Source organism: Camarhynchus parvulus, chromosome 6 (genome assembly GCF_901933205.1).
Source record: "Camarhynchus parvulus chromosome 6, STF_HiC, whole genome shotgun sequence".
Lineage (NCBI taxonomy): Eukaryota > Metazoa > Chordata > Aves > Passeriformes > Thraupidae > Camarhynchus > Camarhynchus parvulus.
Genome location: NC_044576.1, coordinates 8997519 through 9020015, shown reverse-complemented (window position 1 = coordinate 9020015; position 22497 = coordinate 8997519). Strand labels below are relative to the sequence as shown.

The 22497-nt window shown below is 41.1% G+C and overlaps 1 protein-coding gene across 1 annotated transcript; it reads left to right on the top strand.

Moving 5' to 3' along the window:
* Nucleotides 1–1159: 1159 nt before the first annotated feature.
* On the top strand, nt 1160–22311 carry MMRN2 (multimerin 2). The gene is made up of 7 exons (XM_030951537.1): nt 1160–1738; nt 11214–11336; nt 11605–11711; nt 13635–13700; nt 14750–14923; nt 16015–17919; nt 18951–22311. The coding sequence occupies exons 1-7, from the start codon at nt 1458–1460 to the stop codon at nt 19337–19339; spliced, it is 3045 nt and encodes a 1014-aa protein (XP_030807397.1). The 5' UTR covers nt 1160–1457; the 3' UTR covers nt 19340–22311.
* The last annotated feature ends 186 nt before the right edge of the window (nt 22312–22497 follow it).

The window sequence follows — 22497 nt, the reverse complement described above, 5'->3', positions numbered from 1 at the left end:
GACTGCTACAATAAGAATAGGTTTTCCCTTAGAATGGGCAAAATCTCTCCCTGCCTGGCCCCATACATTGCTGTCACTGCTCTCAGGCAGCAGTGTCTACCACAGGTCAGGAAGGGCACTTCTGTGGTTCTCCTTGTTCCTCCATTAAGCATAAAATAGGGGCATCAGGAGAGGGGTGCAAACCCAGCCAGTGATAAGGAGATGCAAATTCAAAGCCTTCAATAACAAGGCCTTCTAAAATCCTGGAGAGATTTTTCCTCTATTTTTAGGTGGTATTGGAAAAAATCCATAAAAGCTTTACATTTAATGCTGCGCAAGACATACTGAACTTTGGGCTGATCATCTCATCATCACACTGCAAGATGATCTAGCAGTCCTGCATTCCCACTTCTTTTGTCAGTGGAGTATCATTCTACTTCTCTTTAGTCTTTAACATGCCAGAGCATGTCATCCTGCAAGACAGTGAAAGAAGAAACACAGTTAATGAAAGCAACAAAACTAAAAGCAGCACCACCAGCAAAGCAAAACACATAGTTTTCTTAAGGAAGAAAACTACATGCAACCTCCACAGCTTTAAAAAAAAAAAAATTATTAGAAGGTGGTGACAGAGGTAGCTCTCGACAGCAGCTCTTGGCTAGTGGCTTTTCCTTTAATGCTAATTAAAAATACAAAAAAAAAAAAAAATTAGGCTTGACACCCATTGATGACAACCCAAACAGAAATTCTTAAAAATTAACCTGACCTCTCTGAAGGACAACTTCATGAAAATCTTCCATTTTGATGGGAACAGACTATGATTTGCAGAGCTATTTTGCAAAGGTTGCAGAAGAATGGATGTTTGTAGGATTTTTTACTGTACATTTGCTGTGAGTCCCTCAATACCCACAATTTGTTCTACATACCACAAATACCCTGCTGCTAAAGCCAAGGTATTTCAACCTTTAAACTGTAGGAAAAACTTCCATGTGCAGCACTGGACCAGGCAGGTCTGTGACATTTTCTGGCAATGTAATGAGAGTCTGTTAGAGCGCTCAGTAGTTTCTTTCCTTTCTTTTCTCTTCCTTTCCTTTAAGCTAACATCCTTTTCCTGTGCCTGAGGGAGAAGGCAGTTGATAAAAGCCGAATTCCTGTTCACAGATAAGTTTAGAAGGCAGGCAAGCTCAGAAGTTCCTTGAATAAGCTATATTCCTACCACCTCATTTTCCCCCCTGCCAGAGACGTGTGAGCCCCACACAGGAACCAGGCTCACATTGTTCAATAGCCACGGACGTTTCCACAGTAGCTGGGAGGGCCGAGAGCTCTTTCCGCTCTTTGTTACAATTTTTTTTTTAATTTTTTCCTTCCTTCTTCCAACTTTCCAGTTAAAGAATATTGCCGGGGCATTTCTGAAGTGATTCAGGCTGAGCTTCAGAGAAAAGAACAAGAGACAGGTGTAAGTGGCGGGGAAGAAGGCCAGGATGCTGGTGAAGCTTTTGCTGGTCTGTAGCACAGTAGGACTGGCAAAGCTGGTGGAACACGCAGACCATCATAGAGATCGTGATGGTTCCGTGCACAGCTTAAAGCCACGAGCACATGAGAGCTCTGCACACCCCCAGAGAACTCCTCTGCCACACCAAGAAGGTTCCTGGGAGGCAGAAGGGCTCAGGGAGGATACTCAAGATTACCCTTCAAGTGTGATCTTCCCACATCAGGAAGAGAGAGGGGATTTGGAAGCTGCGAGCCCACAGCCCCGAAATGGGTAAGTACCCAGCATGTCTGTCTTACACATACCAGGAGTGCAATCCTCTCTGATACTTTCATATTCTGTTGGTACAGGACTGCTTTCATTAGAAGCTTCTCATTAAAATACATTAGATTTTGGGGGCCAATCTATATCCAAACAAGAGTGGTTTAAATGCTTTAACTCCACAAACAGAAAGCTGAATTGCCTATGGAGGATGAAACCACAGATGGGACCAAATCTTTGCTTAATCTGGGGTTTGGGGTGTGCACACACCCAGCAGAGGTGAAGCTTCCCAGTTCTGCCAGAAACCAAAACACTACCTCTGGCAAAGCAGAACTAGAGGAAGTTAATTTATTGACTGTTTCTTATCATGAACCGATGCTGATTATTTCTGCTGAGCATGGCAAACTTTGCCCATTAGCAGAATGTGCCTGCCTGCAGACTTGGGCCTTGGAAATGGAGAGAGAAAGGTAATGGCAGGATGTTAGCAAAATAAAAATAGTGAGGAGTAAATATAACAAGGTAAGGAATAATGAATAAGCATGAAAATTACTACAAATTTCACACCCCCACCCCCTTCCAAAGGTTTCCATGCCAGCAAAATTATTTTCATGCTAATCTGTAGCAGAAGAGTAGCCATTCTGAGAGTAAAAGCCATGTACTTCACTAGAAATATTCCCAAACCCTATGATTTGTGTAAGTTTTACAGGGCATGTAAGTAGGTCTCTAAATGTTTAAAATAGATGAAAACCAAGCAGGACAGTGAATGAATCTTTTATAGCTTTGATGGATGGGTAGAGCAAAGCCCTGTTCAGGAGAGCTGAAACAGCAGCACACTTAGTGCTGTTCACAGCTCAGTGCTTTAGGATGCCCTGGTATTTTTCCCTTTAAATGCTCTTGAGGAAAGGGAAAAAGTGAGATGGAAGGAGACTATAAAACCTTGCTCATGCCATGCTTCCTTTTCATGCAAACTGAAGTATGCAATCTTGTTTCTACTCTCACCTACAAGTAAAAGTAAGGCCTCCCTTCTGCATGTAACATGGTGAGTGTATGAAAACCTTCCTGTCTTTCACAATACACCTTCCCAAAAATCTGTACCTCCCCTTAATAACCCTAAGGCACTTCCTAAAGCCTGCAAGGCTTCCTGATGGGTAGTGTTCAATAATGGTGTGCTCTGTTAATTAACCAACTCCTGGTTAATGCATTTCAGCCATGGTCAAAGGAAGGAAACAAGGCCCAAGGGGCACTCTGGGCTTCCAAATTACTCTGCAAGGTGATAATCATCTGACTGTGGTTGAAATGCTGAAAACATTCTGAAAACTGCCAGCACTATGAAAATTCAGTGCTGTAAAAAGGTCAGCATTACAGGTCAGCAAGATGCTGTAATATACTGTCCTAATCAGGATTCCTTCCTTGGCTCTGTAGCTCTGTTCAGCACCAGCTTGTCTAATTCAGCTCAATACCAGCTATGACTCATCCTAATTTCCTCCCAAGGAGAGAAATACTTCCTTCTTTTATGAAGATAGTTGGATAATGAGTCAAATCATAACATTCTTCCCAATTATAAAGCTATGTGGATGACTACAGACAATCCAAATCTAGCCTGGCAGTAGCTTTAAGGTATTTGCTGTTTTGTAGAGCTGTCACACTTACAGCACACACAAGGCCAGGCAGCTGCTAGGTCTTAGGAAAGAAATTGGAGACTTTGAGAGGAATTATATCTAAAAGTAAAGGGAGAGAGGGTGAATAGGAAGGGACAACACAATTCTTCTTGTAACCACACAACAAATTCTAAAATGGTTGAAACAACACACCTTCAGAGCATGAAGTCCTTGTGCGCCTGTCAGCTGCTGTGGCTGCAGTACTGTGCTAGGCACAGACAAGATGCTGACATGAATCTGGTATTTCCTCCCTACAAGTGTGACACATTCCCTGGAAAAAAATCATCAAAAAATGGGATTTATATCTCTCAGGAAGAGAACAAGAAAAAAAGCATCAGGAGTTAAATAGGAATGGAGAGATAAAGGGAAAGAAAGACACGCCATAAAAAGGTGTAACAGACATGCAAAAAAAAAGTCCAGGATGGTGGAGGATAGTTTTCTACCAAAATGGTGTCTACATCTAGTTTGCTTTTGAAATAAGAAAATACTTTTTTTGCAGGACGAGGAAACAAAGTCTATAGTAGCTTGGTCTTTGTGACAATGTTTTGACTCTTATTATTTAAAAAAATAAAAGCAGTATGTGTTTTGTTCAACCATTCCTTATTTTCCCTTTGTATTAGGAATAGTGGTAGTTACAAAATATTCTTGTATTTTAAAGAAATGTAGAGCATAATTTTTCATATTGCAGTTATTTGAATAATTGAGACCATCATGACTAAGTACTGCAAGGTATTAATCAGAATCCTCTGGTTTCTGTTTCAACATGTGAGATGAAATGACTCATTAGATCCCAGTCAAATACTTGGATATGTTATTTTGCCAATTCCTCTAAGAACAATAAGATTTCTCATGAAAGAGTTTAAAAATATAAATCAGAAGTCACTGGCCTTTAGAGGAAGAACTAGGTAACAGTTCAGTATTTCAGCTGTTGCTTGTATCTGAACAAATAGGAGAAGCTCTGCATGTTCAACTGGGCAAGTGTCTGTATGTGTACAAAATCAAAACTATCAAAAGAAGCCAACTTTCCAAAGGAAATCAACTTTTATATTGCTTTTCTCCCCAGCAGCTGTGTGGTTTGACTTCAGCTGCTTTATTCTACTGCTGAGGTAAATGGATCCACATGTACCCAAAACTTTCAGCAGAATTAGAAAGGGAAATTAAGAGACCTGTACATCAGGAACAGTCAGGCTCACAACTCAGATTTCATGCACTTAGTGCTGTATTTCATTAAAGAAACCAAGACAAATGAAGCATGTAAAAGGCACATGCAGCTCCAACACCAAAGCCCAAAGCTGCCTGTACCCTCAGTTAGCCTGACGCCTGTCAAGTAACACTGTAAACCAGATCACTTAAGCATTCCAGGCTAAAAATAATCTTAGGAAAAAGCAGAGGTTATTTTTAACCTTCCCCCTCAGTAACAACACTGACAGAGCCAGTTCCCAGGTGGATGGCTCACCCTGTAAGGGAGAAATGGATGGGGGTGCTGGAATGGGAAGGAGCACAGCTGGCTTCTCCATCCATCCAAAGTCTCACAGAACTTCTGCTTCCAGAAGTGTAATCATTGCCAAGTGGCCCCTGTTCTGGTTTTGCCCTGCAGCTGGGCAGGTTCATTTTTCCTTCTTTCTTTTTAATCCACAAACACACAGTGTCAACTCCTGGGATTTTTTTTACAACATACCTGCAAAAACTGGAAAAACAAAATTAAAAACTCTCCAAACTCTACCATCTGACCTATTAAATAGGAAAGGCAGAAATCTTCAGCTCAAGTAAATCCTTAATTTCACTAATATATTGTGAGTTTTGGACACACAATTCTGTGAAGTCACCCTTGATTAGAGGAAGGTTTCCTGATATCAGCCAGGTGTGTTATCTCTCTGAAACACTCACCTCTTCCTCTCATTCCACACCAAGGAGCCACAAAGTATCAGGCCTGTTCTTGTGACTATCCAGCATGTCAAAATATGTTACTATCCTCCCAAATGTACACAAGCAGAGAAAACCCAAATCACCTATTCTAAGGAAAGTCAATGTTCAGTCTTAATAGCTTATCATTTTTTGTCTGCTTTTACAGGAAGAATCCATTAATTTAATTAAGACCAGTTCCACACTGACTCATCTATTTCTTCAAAACAAGGCAGGGACTTTTGTAGGAAGCTTATGGGATACTGAAATTCCCCACCAAAGGGGCACAGAACATACACTTAAAATAAATCAGTTTGGATGAAGTGCAGCTAAAAGTGATCTTTAGCCCCTGACATCCTGAAAGCAGTGGAACAGCCACTGAGTGCTCAACAATAGCTTTGGCAGTGCCAAGTGCATCAACAGAAGCAAAGCTTTCCTATCAAAGTGAGGCACTTGGCTCCTTTCAGGACTTCAGGAAATTCTCCAATATTTGGCTGTCATTGAATGGCTCAGCTGCAGGTGGAATAGCTCCCTATTAGCCTGATGCAAATGACACTGCTCCATTCCACACAGCGCAGGAGTTACTGAACCCTCTGTGCCCACGGGATTGATTTGTTTCACAGCTCATTACTGCAAACTGCAGCAATTAATTTCTTCAGCAGATAGCAAGGGAGTTCCTGTTTCAGCATCATAACCACAGAATCACTGTCAGTGCTATCACCACCTGGACCCAACACCTTCCTGCTTGTGCAGTGATCAGTGGGCAGCCCTGAACAAACCTCCCCTCGTGCCCCAAACACAGTCAGGGCAAACCTTGTCACACACTGCCTGCACCCTGAGCACATGCCAGTGGGAAGCTTGGCTTCCCAAGCAGTTCTGACTCCCTGGCATCAGCACAGGTGTGCCAAAGGGTGGCCACTGGCTGCAATTCCTTCTTCCAGATGAGGTCTGACAAAGGAGTGATCAGGCTGTACTAGGGGTGAACTTAAGTCTGCAGGAATCAAAGGATAAAATCAAAGTGTTAGCTGCCCTCTCAATGGGCTGTAGGGGGGATAGAAATGAGGTAATGGCTGTGGATGCTCTTGAAGAGGAAAACTTCTCTGGAATTGTTTGTACAACAGTTGGATTTGGCTCAAAATCAGCTCCCAGTCAAGCCTGCAGTTCCTGGAACTCTTGCTCCCAGTTCAGGACTGCATTTGCTCTGAAAGTCTTCACTGCACTATGGTTTTAGGATGTCCTGCAGGACAGCACTACCCCAAGTGATAACAGTCTAACTGTTGGAATACACACTGCATTCAACCTGGGTTACTCAGGAGTCTGGAAGATTTCCAGCACTGCATGGAAACCACATGTTTGAAATGACCATTGCCACTCTTTTCAGTCCAGTTTGTTAAGGTGAGCTGCAAATCAATCTGCTCTCACCCCAGTGAAAACCAGGGTGTTTCATGGGATGAGACATGGGGAGATCCCAGATCCTGCCTGAGAGGAAGTTCTACTCCCTTTGGGAGTTCTCTTGAGAGAAAGGAGAAATATGAGAGTTTCTGCTGTCTGGTTCTAATACAGGGCTGCTGGCTGCCTGGGAAGAGCTGGAGAATTCACTGAGACCACCAGGCACCACTTGTCTGCTAATTAAAAACCCAGTGGCACACCCTCCTGCTTTGGAGAGCGAGCGCCTTCCCCAACAGCTGAACACTTTCTGTATTCCATAAAATAGAAAAGGTACATCTGCCTCAATACTGACATGCATAGTCTTAGTTTAGATTAATTTAAATGTGGTACTTTATTTCTGTTTATTGAGGCTGCTTTTTCTTGTCAGTGAGAAATTTGCACTGAGGGAAAAATCAACCATAGCTAAAGCCTTATTCTTCAACTAATATAAATCAGAAGTAATTCTGTACAAGTGAGTGGAAAATCACTTGTTTAAACTGAAAAAACAGTCTTCTACTACCTTCCTATAGCACACTAAGCAGGAATTACTGCTTATCTGGTGCCTTTTTCCTGTATAGGAAAATGTTATGGTCTTGAAAAGTTTTGCACACTGTAAGTAGTAGGCACAGGCATGGCTAGGCAGGAGTTTTCAAAGTAATTATAGACACTGGCTTCCTTGAGAATGGAAACCTGAGGAAACTGGTGGTGAAGGACAACTCAGTAGGACCAGTACACCCAAAGGAATAACAAAACTTATGAAAAACATCCCAACATCCTGAATTCCTGAAGCTTTTGTTCAGACAAAAATTCCACTGACCTAGCAAACATCTAAAATTATGCACTGCAGTGCCAATCAAGAGAACATGTAGCAAAGAGAACTGAAGTGTGTCAGTCCCTCACTGAGCTGGGGAGCATTACTCACACTCACTGACACACTGTAATTGTCTGAATGAAGGAAAGACTACCCCATATTCATCTGAGCAGAGTCAATAGTGCAGAGCAGCCATGTAACCTTTCCTCCTGGATCTGTGGGTTTTATTTGGTTTCCTATGATATAAGGTGGCCCAGCCAAATCCTAGAATCAGAGAAAGAGCTTCCTCCATTTTGCTGTTTCAATAAATCCCATGTAAGAAAAAAATAATTTTTGTACGAGTTTCTAAACACCTGAAAGATTCAAATAAAAAGAGCCTGAGCTAACCTACATTTGCTGAATCTTATTTAAATACAGAATGCTTTGTCATCAGATATATTTAACCTCAGACATAAGAATACAGTTGCCTCAGAATTAGGCAGAAGCGAATAGATGCATGCGAAGACTCTATTTAATAAGATTAATTCATAATTAGAATGAAGTCTAGGGGAAAAAAAACCAAACCACCCAACAAACAACACCACAGGCTAGCAAAGAAAACTATTAAAACATTTTTTCCCAGTTTAAAAAAGCAGGGATTAATTTCTTTGCAATGTGAACCAGGAAAAGCCATTGAACAAATGAAACATTTGCAGCCCTGAATTTGCTAGGGTTCCCTCAAGAGCTGCTCTAACTTTCAGCATTATGATAAATGTTACTGTTCACCAGATTACAGGGAAGGCTTTTCTGCTCTCCTCACATGAGCAGCTTCTCTCTGTCCCTCTCTCTTCCTGGCAGCAGAAGTTTGCACCAAAGAAAACTGCATTAAAGAGAATAAAAGCAGAGGGTGTTAAGCTGGTTACATATTCAGTGAATGAAGCGACATAGTTACAAACAGAGAATAAATGCAGCAGCAGAACACAAAGCTGCTGTGTTCCAGAAACCAGCTCAAGAAAGAAAGTGCTATTTGTGAAGGAGCAGCTCTTTGAAATTTCACAGCTTGATTCAGAGCCTGTGGTGCCAGAGAAGTCCTGCATGCCTCACTGAACTTTAGATCAAGCCCTTCTCAGTCTTCTACATTGCTGCACTTAACAGTAAAGAATGACGTAGCTTCCCTCAAGGTTAATCCCGTTAAGGAGTATTTTTAGTTACAGATAGCAAAGTTTCCCTAAAGGAAGCATTTGACAAGTTGTGCAAAAAATACTGCAATAGAAGTTTCATCTTTGGGCACATGCATCTATTTGCCAGCTCATTACAGGCCTTATCTATTTACTTGAGGAAAGAATAAACTTTGATAAGTTTGATGGAACTCAAAACCTCTGAAAGTTTTTGTGATTAAAACCACAACATGGCATTACACAGGCCTTCAGCTCCACAAATAAACCTTTAAGATCAAGTGAGAGAGAACCGGTGAATATATAGTAAAGAAAACTGGACATAAAGAACTGCAACAAACATTAAAGGATGTTTTGACTGAGAGTCCATCATATTCCCCTTTTTCCCCCCTCATCTTATTCATTCTGCAGAATACTAGTCCAAAGCAGGCAATCAACCACTGATTCAATTTCTGATACAACATAACACCTTTCTACAATTGGGAAGGTCTCCAAGTACCTCCAACACTTTAACATGTTTTGAAAAGGAATCCTTGTGTTTTCTGTTCTGTTTGTGCAAATCCACCTGTGCATTACAGCAAAAGCACTCACAGTCCCACAGTGCCTCATTCTTGCTCACACAGGTTGATGCATGTGCACATTTGGCTTTGCTCTATGTGGCTGACATGACTCCAAGGACTTCATAGGAAGGACTTGCATATGGTGGGAAAAAAAAAACCAGCCCAGATGATGATTCACTGGGTGTGGATTGTTTTCATTAGGAAAGAACAAAACCCTGAAGCCAAAGAATCCTGTTTTAAAAGGAGGTTTCCACGCTGAATGCAGACTCCTGCCTGGATCTGGCAGGCATCCTGCTGGCAGGGGCAGGGATCCTGTGCCTAGCAACAATACCAGAGAGCTCCAGCACCAGTGCCTGGGCACTTCACTTCCCCAGGAAAAAGTAGAGAGGATTTGAGGGGGGAAAGCCTCTTCCAGCTATGCCTTGCCAAGTGCATGAGAGAGGACAGCCCAAAACCAAGCACAAACCAGGTCCCTGTTCTAGAGCTATTTAACTGACACCAAATACCAGAAAAGTGTCACAGCTCTTAAAGCCTGGAAGCAGTAAACCTGGTAAACTTAGCATACCTTGGAAGCAGATGTCACCAGAGCACATGTGCTGGTCTGCTGGATTTTACTGAGTGGTTTTATACTCTGACACAAGCAGTGTTTGACTCTGGAAGAGTAATACTTCAATAAAAATTTGAGGATTTGTCTTCCAGTTCAGTCCTGTAAGAACCAAGACACCCATTGATCATGGGTCCAAAATTTCCCCCAGTCACTTGTAAAGGCCTCAAAGCTACAACTCAAGCAAGTTGTTTTGGCTGGAAATCACAACAAAGGCAGCAGCCTCCTTTCCTGTCCTGCTTTCCCAGCACTGCAGCCTTTGCCAGATTCCTGCCCTTGCTTCTAACAGATGAAGAGTTTTGCTTGCATGAGTGCTTGCTGAAATCTTAATCACATTTTCCTTAAGAAACAGGGGAGCTATGGCCCAGCAAGCCTGGTGAACTGTTCCCAGCTAGCCCAGGCTGTCTGCCCTTCCATCCTGATGTTTTCAGCTTCCCCCCCTTCTCCTTGCTGCAGAGTGCCAGCTTCTGCTTTCGTGCAGGACTCGGTTCACCATTGTTACACCAACTCCCTGAGAGAGGCAAACCTTTTCCATATATGCTGATAGTTGGAAATTTGGTTCCTGTATTCCCATTTAAAAATACACTGCCTAAGGTTCAGCTGTTTCCATTATAGTTATTACTCGTCACTTCCTGCCTCTTCTGGTCTTGGATTTAACCATCAAACTTCAGCCAACATTCGACTGCCAAGTTTTGACTTTAAAGGAAGAGGCTCACTTACACTCTGGGATTAATAGGTGTCTAGGTAATTCTGACTTGGAAAATTAATCAGACTATTAAAACTCACTTGTCCTTGCTAGAAACATAAAACTAAAACAACCCTTTTACCCCCAAAATTATTTTCCTGCAGGTGATAGGAGAAATTATTTTGAAGCTAGCCTACTTCATAAAATCCAATCACTATATTATGTTGAAGAAGTAATACTTAGGAAGATATTATTAATGGAGTTAATGTTGGATTAATTTTTCAGAAGCAGTCTGCCTCAACCTGATGAGTCAGTCATATGGCATCTGAAATGGCAACATGCCTAGAAAGGCCATTTGACATTTAAAGTGACATTAACCCACAGGTTATCATGGGCTGGAAATTTCTCCTGCAAAATGAAAGGACTGGAAATGGAACTAATGCATCAAAGTTCAGACAATCAGCCCTTTTGTAACAAATGCAGATAAACATCTCAAATGAAAACAAACGAATTGGGAGTGGAGGGAGAAGGTAGAAAGCATTTTCCACTTTCCTCATCATACAGCTGGGAAAAATACAAAAGTAAAAATAAAGACCTTTCTGCACTTCACTTTTTCTTGGCACTGTTACAGCCAGAGACTTAGAGACCTACTTCAAACTCTTTTCCCACGTTTTTCCTCCTCTAGGAACTGGTGCTCCTTCATGCAGTCCCGCCTGGTCACATACATAGAAGCCTGCATGAAGGAGAAGTACATTGTCAACTCCCAACAGCCCTGCCCCAACGGAGCCCCAGACTGCCAGAAGATCATGTGAGTGTCCTAAATAAAACCAGTGAGGAAAACAGTATTTTCTCTGAAGTATCTCAAAGATGTTTTCAACAGTACTGAAGCCCCCATTTTTTCTAGGGTAGTTTAAAACAAATTTCTACCTTCCTTGGTAACCATTTTGGAATAATGTGTTTAATAATAAAACCCTCTCTATACCTCATCAGAATAATACAGCATTCAGGTTCAGTCCAAACTTGATTGCAAAGGACTCTATTACAATTAACCTAATGGCCAGACCCTTCCTCTCCAGGTACAGGACAGCCCTGAAGCCAGTCTATCAAGTGAAACAGAAGACTCTGAAGTCTTTGCAGTGGAAATGCTGCCCTGGATTTATTGGCAAGGACTGCGAACAGCGTGGTAAGCAAAGCTGGAGAGCAAGTATAGGAATGAATGACTAAATGCCAGGCACAATGGCAAGAAATGAATCTGCCTAGTTTTTCTCCTTTGTTTAGAATTGATGCCTTGTTTTTTTCAGTCTATGTCCCAAATCACTGATACTTTGAGACAAGAGCAGTCATAATTAGCTGCAATTAATAGTTAAATAGCATTAGCTACTTATTCTTCAGTTAATAGCACCTTTGTAATCTTTACACATGGAGAAAGGTATTAATTTGCTGGAAAGCCTGTCATGTGTCCATCTTAGACAAGTCCATCTAGGAATGCCTAATTTCAGGTAGAAACTGGCGACATCAGAAAGAAACACTAGTGTGTGAAATGCCCCTATAATCAGTTCACAGGATGAAATCATCTGGGTTGGAAATCACAAGGTGTTCAGGTTCAGAGGAGAGAGCAGCCTTCACTCTGCAGTCTGCATTGCTCCTCCGTCTGCTTACTCTGGCTGCAAAGGCACTGGCTCCTCCACAGGGAGCAGCTCTACAGCACAGCCAGGAACAGAGCCCGGGCTGTAACCTCCAGGAACAGCCTTTAGAGTGAACTACTGGAACCCATTGCACTGCTGAATAAAGCAGTGGGGGCAGCAGGATGAGGGAGGGGACTTTGCCCCTCTACTCTGTCCTCCTGAGACTCCACCAGGAGTCCTGCATCCAGCTCTGGGGTCCCCACCTTAAGGACACAGGCTGAGAGAGCTGGGGCTGCTCAGCCTGGGGGAGAAAAGGCTCCAACGAGACCTCAGAGAACCCTCCAGTACCTAATAGGGCTACAAGAGAGATGGAGAGGGACATTTCACAAGGGCATGTAGTGGTTAAGACCAGTGGAAATAGCTTCAAACTGAAATAGGGCAGGTTTAGTTTAGGTATTAGGAAGAAATACTTTGCTGCGAGGGTGGTGAGGCACTGGAACAGGTCTCCCAGAGAAGCTGTGGGTGCCCCATCTTTGGAAGTGTTCAAAGCCAGGTTGGATGGGTCTCTGAGCAGCATGGTCACCCTGCCATGGTGAGGGGATGGGAACTAGATGGTTTTTAAGGCCCCTTCCAACCCAAACCATTCTACGATTTGTGCAGCTGCTAATAGAGACAGGGGAGACAGTGTGGTTTAAAAACTGATGGTGGTTTAAAAATGGCATTGGCAAGATTTAGCAAATAATACTCAAAAAGCAGAATTTAAACAGATTTAAGAATAAATAGATTTAAGAATTTAAATGGAATTAAGGGAATTTAAATGAATAAAAGGTAAATCCCTCTAGCAATTAAGTCAACCATAACAATAAAGGCAAACATATGTCTGAAAATTTTTCCACAATCTACATCTAACTCACCTACAGACTCCACAGATAAAAATCTCTGGAGATTTAGCTTTTCTTCACAGATAGCTTTCATTTGTGGTTTGATCTCTTGGTGAACTTCACACATAATGTTGGAAAGATATTACCAAATGCAGTGCAACTATTTTAGTCTCTCTGTTGTTACACTCACTGACCAAAACCAGCTCCTCCATCAATATCTTCTCATTTGTACAGCATCATTCACTGCTGCTGCCACCAGAATGTTCAGGTAACTGTGGAACAAGGAAGAAGAATTTGCAGATCTTTAGATGGGACCCCCAGAAAAGAAAAAAGCCCCATTTATTTGCAATAGACTTATTTCTTATGAGCAAAGCTTGGCATGAGTTAAAAACCCCTACACTATACTGCATAGCACTGCCAGGTATGCAATGTTGTTTGCCAGTGCAAGGAAAGTAAGTTTCCCAGAGAAGGTGTTCTTTCCCCAGGAAGCATGTCTCCACACCATTTACACAACACATGAAATTCCTGTGTGGTCTTGCTAAACTGCAGTAGTTTCTGCATCTAAAACATTTTCATAGATGTATCATATCTCAATTGCAGATCCCAATTTTATTCTGGTGCCAGGAACTGAAACTGAAGGACGAGAAGAAGAGTTCTCAAACCACAGTATGTGCTTGAAGTTATTTTGTTTGTCATCCTTTTACCTCTCAGTCACTGATCAGGAGAAAAAAAGATAAAAAAATAGTTGAAGTTGTAATTTTAAAGTCATAAGCTATGGACAAACTCTCTAGTGAAAGCATTCTCTGGAAAAGCTTTGAAACAACACATTTACTGACATAAATGAGGGCTTTTGCTATAACACTCTGTGAATGTTCACAACAAAGCATCCCACAGTTTCAAAGCTGGCTGGTGAACAGTGGATGCCAGCTGGTGCAGAGCCTTACCCCTTTCAGTGGCATGGATGTTAACCCCTTGCTCTGCAAAGTGGGCTCACAGGACAGCATGCCATGCTCACAAAAATATACCAGAAAAACAATCCACTGAAAATGCTATTTTAGAACAGCCCCTCAGAGGCTCTGCGATTGCAATTATAAGGTACTGTAGATTTGTATCTCAGTGTAAGTAGCATGAAGGACCCTCCCTTACCACCTGGGAAGTGGCATGCCTGCAGTGTTAAGTGCCTTCCAGGAATTAGCTTCAGGGAAGTATTGCACACTTTGAAATTTACAGCTGAGATTCACAAGTATTTATTTAGAAAAACATCAGTTAAAGGGCCCGTCCATGAGTCAGCTCTGACACACACTGTGCTCCTGATTCCTCAGTGGAGTGTCTCAATTGCTCTTTCATCCCCTCCTTTTATCTAGGCTGTTAAACCTTGCCATGCTTTCAGCCAATGGCTTGAAAAGAGTTAGTATTCCAAAACATTTTTAAGGCATGCGGAGATTTCTAATTAACAGCATTTTATTGCCATCATGGCTGTTGTAGCTGAGGTTCTCTGCAAATATTTGAATATATTAGGTTTCCAACACTGCTGGAAAAAATCCTTGCAGATAAACTGCAATTTAAGGTGCCAGAAATCAACAGACCCCCTAAATGTCAGTGCAAAATTTTCAGAATGAAAACCAGACAGGTATTCTCAGAGGTCTTGCATGAATACCTGTCACCTGGTCGCTGCACCCTGTTGCATGACTTTGTTTTTCTAATCTTGTGACTAGTGTCAACATCAGTGGATTCAAGAGAAATGTTCGAAGTCATTCACAATCATGAGGCTTTACTGGATGATCTTCAAAGTGATATTCATCAAGCAGCCAGCACCTTAGGTGACTTACAGAGACTATTTGAGAACAACGGTACAAGCATGGTGTTAGAAGTGAACGAGAGCAATTCAGGTGAGAGGTCTGATGCAGAATTATCAGCCCATGACAGGCCCTGTGAATCCACACAAATCAGAAAGAAGATGTGAAAGTAAAAATACCCTGATATTCCTTGGTCTGCTGGTTGCTTCTACAGAGAGAAAAAATGGGTGCAATCCCAATGCGAATGAATGAACCAAAGAGTAACTTGAAATGGGAAATGAGAGGAAAGGCACTGTTCAGAATATGCCTTAATCACAGAATAAAGAGGCTGCTTATATTTAAAATTTGTTAACATTACTTTTCTGCTTCTATGGCTTCTTCTCTTCTCTGGGGATGAAGAGTATAGATCTGTTCTTTTTCCATACTCATGCTGTATACTCTGATGTGTGGAATAGCACACTGGTGTTTCATGAAAAAATGAAACATTTGACCCATCTCTGGAATATTGTTTATGCCATATACAGGAGAAGGAAAAAAAGAGCTGCTGAATTTAACCTACCATAGCGAGCCACTGGCTTGCAGAAACATTTTCTAATGATACAGACTATACAGTACTCAGTGAACTTCAAGGCACTCTAAAGGTAGAAACTAAGCCTTAGTATTCTCATATTCTCATACATCTTAGTATTCTCATACAGTTCAGATACCTCACAGATTTTTCAAGTTATTTACTCCTGACCCAGAATATTCAGCTGTTAAGATGCTGTATAACCTTGTGGAGTTGAAAGCATGAGAAAAAGAACATCATGACACAGTCAAAAAAGGAAGGGCCCAATAACTAAGATCTGTTGAGAAAATGGACAGTTATGGCTGCTGCAAATACCACCTGTCCACAGGTTTCAAAAAGCAAAATTTTTAAGACATAAATGGGGAAGTCAATACATATCCAAGTTATTTTCTGCACACTCTTAGACACCATGTGCTTCATAGTAACCTTGATTTAACAACAGGTTATTTTTGCAATTGTTGAAATTTATCATGAATTGTTGAAATTTATCATGAGGTCAGATTCTGGGGAGTAAGACAGCAACGACTATAGAAAAATGAACACTTGAGTTAACCTGTCTAGATTGTGATCCAAAAGCAGAATTTAAATTTAATTTTTTTTTCAACTGTATTAACAGATCCTCAGGAAAGGCTTCTGCAGCAAGTTTTGTTTCCTCATGTGGAGAATTTTCTAAGGAAACATTTTAACCCAATGTGGGCAAGCTTCAACAAAAGTTTACAGAACCTCTCCAACATAGTAAGAAATCTATCCCATGATGTGGAGGCCAACAAGAAAAGCATAGAAAGATTCCAAGAAAGCACTGTACCCAAGAAAGAATTCCAGGAGCTGGGAACTAAATTTGAATCAAAAGTCCAAGAAAACATAGAGAAAGTAGATGAAGCGAAAAGAGATATAGAGAACAAAGTGCACATGCAGCAGGCTGATATTCACTATAACCTCAGCATGCTCAAGGCAGATACTGACACAAGACTCAAGAAGCTTCATAAGATACAGCAGTCCCATTTCTTAGCTTTGAACAATAGCATAGCAAACATGAAACAAGAGCAAAACTTTCTTGAAAATAAACTGGAAGCTTTGAAAAAAAATTTAACAGAACTCTCTCTACATCATGGTCCCAAAGATGAAAACAGCCAGTTAACCATGAGACATATGAATGAAATACTGTCAGGGCATGCCAAGCAGCTTAAAGAACTTTACATGGAGTCAGATGTGGCCTTTCAGAATATTGCAATTTTAGAGAGGTGGTTTAAGGAGTTGAAGAAAAACATCTCAAAGTATAGGCCAGAAGATTTTACAATAACTTTAGCTGAGAAATCAGTTATTATGGAAGAAAACAATGCAGCAATGGAAAGGCAGATAGCAGAGCTCAACTACACTCTGTCAAACCTTCAGGAAAACTATTCAGATCTGCTGCGGTACATGGAGGAATGCAATTGCCAGAGAGTATCTGCTGACATTGATGTGCTGGAGGAAGATCCAAGGAATAGCACTTATTCCCTGGAAGATACCCAGCCAAAGGATATGAAGCACTTGGAGTCAGTTTTCAGAGATTTCTTCAAGAGTGAAATTGAAGAGCTCTCCTCAGCTATTCCGTCCATCCATCTGTCTCTTAACCTCCGTCAAGAAGAGAACAGAGAGCTTCAGTCACAGGTTATGGCTTTTTCAGAAGACATGGGCTTGCTGAAGAAGAAAGATGAAGAAATTCATCGACACATCAAGCATCTCAACAGCTCTTTTAGCTCTCTTTTGAAAGATGCAATGCGGCACGAAGAAGCACTGGAGGCTCTACTGAGACATGAATTTCTGGATGTCTTTTTTGAAGATGACTTTAGTAGCCTAATACCATCAGTATTTCAGCTGCAAGAATCTCTCAGACATTTTTCAGATAAACTGCAAGAACAAAATGTGACTTTAGAATCTCTTAAGAGGAGATTTCATCCCTTGGAGAGAGGTCACCAGAATCATCATGATGCTCACATGCCTCCTAAGCACCCCGAAGAGGAAACACAAACCTCCTCTACTCTACACGAAGTCAGCAGCCAACGCAGCGTCAGAGAACACATGGAACCTAACTATGAGGCTGCCAAAGATGACTCCTTGGAGAGCTTAGCTTACAATGACATCATGACTCTGAAGAATGATATCAAACATCTGAGCCTGGCAGTCAAGAGGCATGAATCCAGAGGTGACATAAGTCTCTGCTGCAATCATACAATAGCAAATGCAATTGAGCCACTCAACGTTTCTGTAGAAAGTCTCTCTGCAGATTTAGCAACCATCAAGCGGAATCTGGAGGAACATCTGGTGACTTTCAAAAAACTATTTGGAAGTAATGAAGAATTAGGCACCTCAAATATAAGTCTGGATGTTACAAAGATTCAGTCAATGCTGCAGAAAAAAGGGAGAAGGCAACAGAAAGGTCAAGACAAGCAAAGAGACAAGAAAAGGTCTGAGAAGCACAGAGAAAATACACAAACAATAAGTGGAAGAAATACAGTGCAGACAGAATCTGTGGAAAAAGGTGTGTTCTTTTCTTTTACTTGCTCACATACAGGTCTAGCTTCTTTCTAGGCCCTGATTCAAGTTCCACACACAGCATAGTAGTATTAGTTGTAAGAACTATCAGGTACCTTGTGGGATGCTGGAGGGAGAAATTCTGACATTACTTACATCCTCCCCTTCCAATAGTTTAAATAGAGAAAAAAAAGCAGTTTGAGTGAGAACCAAGCTGATATTCTGCTGTATTTTGGTTAAGGCCAATGAAATCACACCCGCTATAGCTGCTAGGAAATTGGTCTTGAACTAATTCAACTTCAGATGTCTAGAAGGCAAATTTTGTTTGTAGATGCTCATGTTAATGCAGTAGCAGTCTTCTCTTTGGAAGCTGATGTGGAATGCTTCTTTTTCCCTGTTACTTTGTTACTTGGCTCTGGAAGGAGTGTACTCAAAGCACCAAATCCTTCTCAAGACAGACAGATGCATTAAATGAGCTGCTATAATTTGTACAAGTGGAACAGGCAGGACTGACCAGAGAGCACATACTCCCTTTCTTACAACCAAGCTTCAGAGACAAGTTTTCAGCTTATACTTGACTGGGACTGGCCAGTTCCCTTTCCCTGTAACCATGTGACCATAAGCACCTGGTAATTACAAGCACCACAGCTTTAACATTGGCTTTTATGATTGCAGCCCTTGCTATGGACAAATAACAGAGCAAAAGTCAGCCCCTTTAGGCAGCTGTGCTGCAAAACTGCAGTTAAGACTGAATAAGCAGAGAACATATTCTTAACTCATTTATTTTTGGGACAGTAAAAGAGTGCTATTTTTTTCCCCCTGGGTGGTCCCAGTGTTATACTTTTCCAAGAGTTCCAGGGAATCATTTGATCTACTCCAGTGCACATAACCATTTCCACTGCCAGGCTTAGCAAAGAAGTATAGAAAAATCAGGCCTGATAGGGATTCACCTGATTCACCTTATCTCCCATCCTGATGATCCTGGGGAGAGAAGAGCGCTCACTCACTGCTAAAATCCTGTTCCTCTTTCTTTTTCAGAGTCATTGGTGGCATTCCACGTGGGTTTCTCAGAAAGAAAGGATAAAGAAAAAACTGTGAGGTTTAATGAAACGTACCTCAATTATGGAAGCAGCTATTTCTCTGAACATGGCCACTTTAAAGCACCACACAAAGGTGTCTACCTGTTTGTCATCTCTGTGGAGTTCAGCTCAGGACCAGCACTGGGACAACTCTCCTTCAGCCGTGGGTACAAAAGAACTCTCTCAAGCAGTCAGAGGAAAACCCCACATGGAAACACCATGACTACTTTTGCTATAGCAGAAATGGAGAAGGGGGAGACAGTGTGCTTTGAATTGCTGCATGGCTCTGTAGTGAAGCGAAGCCCACCTGGGACAACTATGGGTGGATTCCTAATATCTAAAACTTGAATAGTGACATTTATGTTTTATTAATCTCCTTCCATAGATGCAATGGATGCATTCAGTATTGCTTCATCTGTGATGTATTCAATGCTACTGCATGTGTTTAAACATAGCACTACCTTAGGTTTGTCCTCATGCTTCTTTTCTGGAAGTGTTTGGCTTTTGATTAGTTGCTTATGAGCAGCAATGGGATTTTCTTTCAAGTGAAAAGCTAATGGTTTGGACTCCAGATGTATCAGCACACACACTCCCAAATCTTTCCAATGAGAGAACTGCACATAAATGTTTTGCGGGACTTTCTTCACTTTTAACACAAATTTCTCCCTTCCCTTGACAAAAGAATATCCTCCCATGACAAATACACCCAATCAGTGGCAAGGAAAAGATTTTAGGTAGGACTGCACACTCTCATGTTATGTGGATGGTACCTTAAAACCCAGAAGCCAGGGCAACTTTACCTTCTAGCTCTCTGTGGACCAGAGACTATCTTGGAAACTTCTGCAACGCACTCCAGTGTTTCAGTCTGTGCACAACAGCAACGCTAGAAGAGATCCAACAAATTCAGTAAAATTGACTCTACTGCCAGTATTTGCAAGCAAGGATCTTTTAAATGGTCCTGTCCTTGTTTCCTGGCCTGTGATGTATTTCGGCTACACTGCAAAAATTTAAAGCATTGTTAAGATGAATTACATTTACATTTAGACACTAGGAAAATGTCAGTAATATTTTAGAAGCATTGTTGCTTCTAAATAAAATGCAGTTTATTTCTAAAGTTAATCCTGGAGATTTATTTAATGAATTCAGCCCAGAGTTCAGTATTTAGTAAATATTTTAAAACCAAACAAGCAAAACCAAAATCAAAAGTCAAGCTCATTGGTCTGTTGTCACTGCTGAATATAAATTTGTAATTAGAGTAAATCAAAGAGTAGAACTTCTGAAATCTAGAGGGTTTTTTATTTCCAAAACTTCGAAGTGATCATGCCTGGTCACATCTTAAACTTTCTTTTCTGTCAAATAAAACTTCCCAAAGACTTTCACTCTAAAGAAGTTCAAGTATTGTGGTATTTTTATCTATTCTAATACCTTACATAGCAATATTAAAACAATTAAATTTGCCAAAATGAAATGCACTTTGAAATTTCCAGTATTTTTGATAAAGATATATTATTATGCAAATTGCACCCTTTTAAGGTAGCATTTTTTAACAAATCTATTCTGCTGTTAAGAATTTTCTCCCCACCTACCTGTATTCTAAGCAATACTAACCTCTCATTAATTGTTAAAACCCCCAACACATCGGTACCAACACACAATGCACTTAAAGCAACAGCCTGACAAGCAGACAATACCTATCTTCTGAAATAAAGCTACAAAGCAATTTCAGCTACTGACTTGCTGAGAAGATTGTTTTCTCTATCCTGAATAATCCAAGAAAACTAACAACAAGAAATGCTCCTTATCTCCTCCTGGCCAATGCTGATTTCCACAGGAGATGCCCAGGCCAGGTGTTCCTGTTTTTCTAGCATGGAGCCATGGCTCACACTACTCTGGTGCAGGGAGCACAAAGTGCTTGCAAACTCAGGGTCATTTTCTGTCCCACTTTTGCTCAAAATACCTGAGGGAAGGAAGAAAGAGAAGAATAAAATTGAAGAGGTGAAATGAAGAAAACCATCAAATTGTAAGGTTAGGTTCTTTCAGTACAAAGCTCCCATCCTGGGGTGACCTGGCTGGGTTTTTTACCATTGTTCCTCCAATTCCTGACTTTTGTGGTGGCAGCATTCTGCAGAGCCAGGCCAAGTGTGCTGCCTAGGTCAGGGTGGTTCAAGGAACACCCCCTCTTCAGTGCACACCAATTCTGCACCTACAGCCAAGTTCCACAAACAAGCACCACTGGGGAATATGTGTATGTTACCTATGGGGGATAGGATATACATATAAATTTCAGAACACTTTGTTTTTAAAGCTTTGTCAGAAAGCTACAACTGGAATGAAAACCACTTGGAAATGGACACAGGAGGTAGCAGAGAGCATTGCAGTTCATCCAGTCAGGTTTTGTGTCCTTCCTTGTGCTTACCAGAGTACTTTTGTTGAAGAATATTCCAGATGAGTTCAGAGAACATTGACTCCAGAGTGAACAAAATGTTAATTTAAAGATGTTTTTGTATTCTAAAGATGTCTTCAAATATGTGCTTAAGTTAGCCACCTGCACAGACAACGAAGACACACTGCACTGGAAGACTAATTTTTATGGGGCAAAAAATTAATGAAAGACAATGGGATAAATCACTCTGTGGACTGCATAAGCCAGGAAGACCAACTTCCTTCTCAAGCAACAAGAGAACAATGATTAATCTATTGGGCTGTGGTTTTGTTTGTCCAAAGCAATAAACCAGCTTTTAAATAAGCCTCCATCTAAACCACTCCTGCATTTTTTTGGTGGGATGGTTGTTTGGGCTTTCTTGTTAGATCAACATAGCCACACCACTATGACCTGTATTTTTAGGCAAACTAGAAAAATCAATTTAATGAAGATAATTTAAAATACAGCTATTGGTTGGCTCAGTGGATTTAGGAGAATTTCCAAACATTAAAAACAGCCTGAAGCTGACCATAGGCACTGGGAAGAGTTGTCTGTAAGAGCTTCAGTTTCCCTCACAGCACACTGCCGAGAGTAATGTGCCTGATGGCCAGGCAGCAATAGGCACAGAAATATATGCTCACTCCAGGATACAGATATATGTAACGTCAATCTGACACTCATATTCAAAAATAAAAGCTTCCAACAGCTTTTAGCACTTCCTAGAACCTGCCAGAAAACATTGCCGCTGCTTCAAGATTTTGTATTTCCAGATCAAACCACTAAGCTTTGTAATAAGGTAGAAAGATGTGCATCTTAGTGCCTTCGTGGAATTATTTTGTTACTGATCTGCTGCTTTATGAATGTCAGTATCTTATAGTACATTTTAAAATTAAAGTCTCCTAATGGTTTTTTTCCTTTTCCATTATTAAGACCATCTCCTTACTGTACTCCAAATTCAAGTACTGACTGGATCAAAAATAAGCAATTTTACTTTCTGTAGATCCAGCAATGCCTGAATTCTTCAGGTAATATCCACATCAAGCCAGAGTCTGAAGCCAAGGGAGGTCTCCTCATGAAGCAGACT

Coding starts and splice junctions, on each gene's coding strand:
- MMRN2 (XM_030951537.1), top strand. CDS start 1,458: ATGCTGGTGAAGCTTTTGCTGGTCTGTAGCACAGTAGGACTGGCAAAG. Junction 11,337..11,604: donor CCAGACTGCCAGAAGATCAT/GTGAGTGTCCTA, acceptor CTTCCTCTCCAG/GTACAGGACAGCCCTGAAGC. Junction 17,920..18,950: donor GACAGAATCTGTGGAAAAAG/GTGTGTTCTTTT, acceptor TTTCTTTTTCAG/AGTCATTGGTGGCATTCCAC.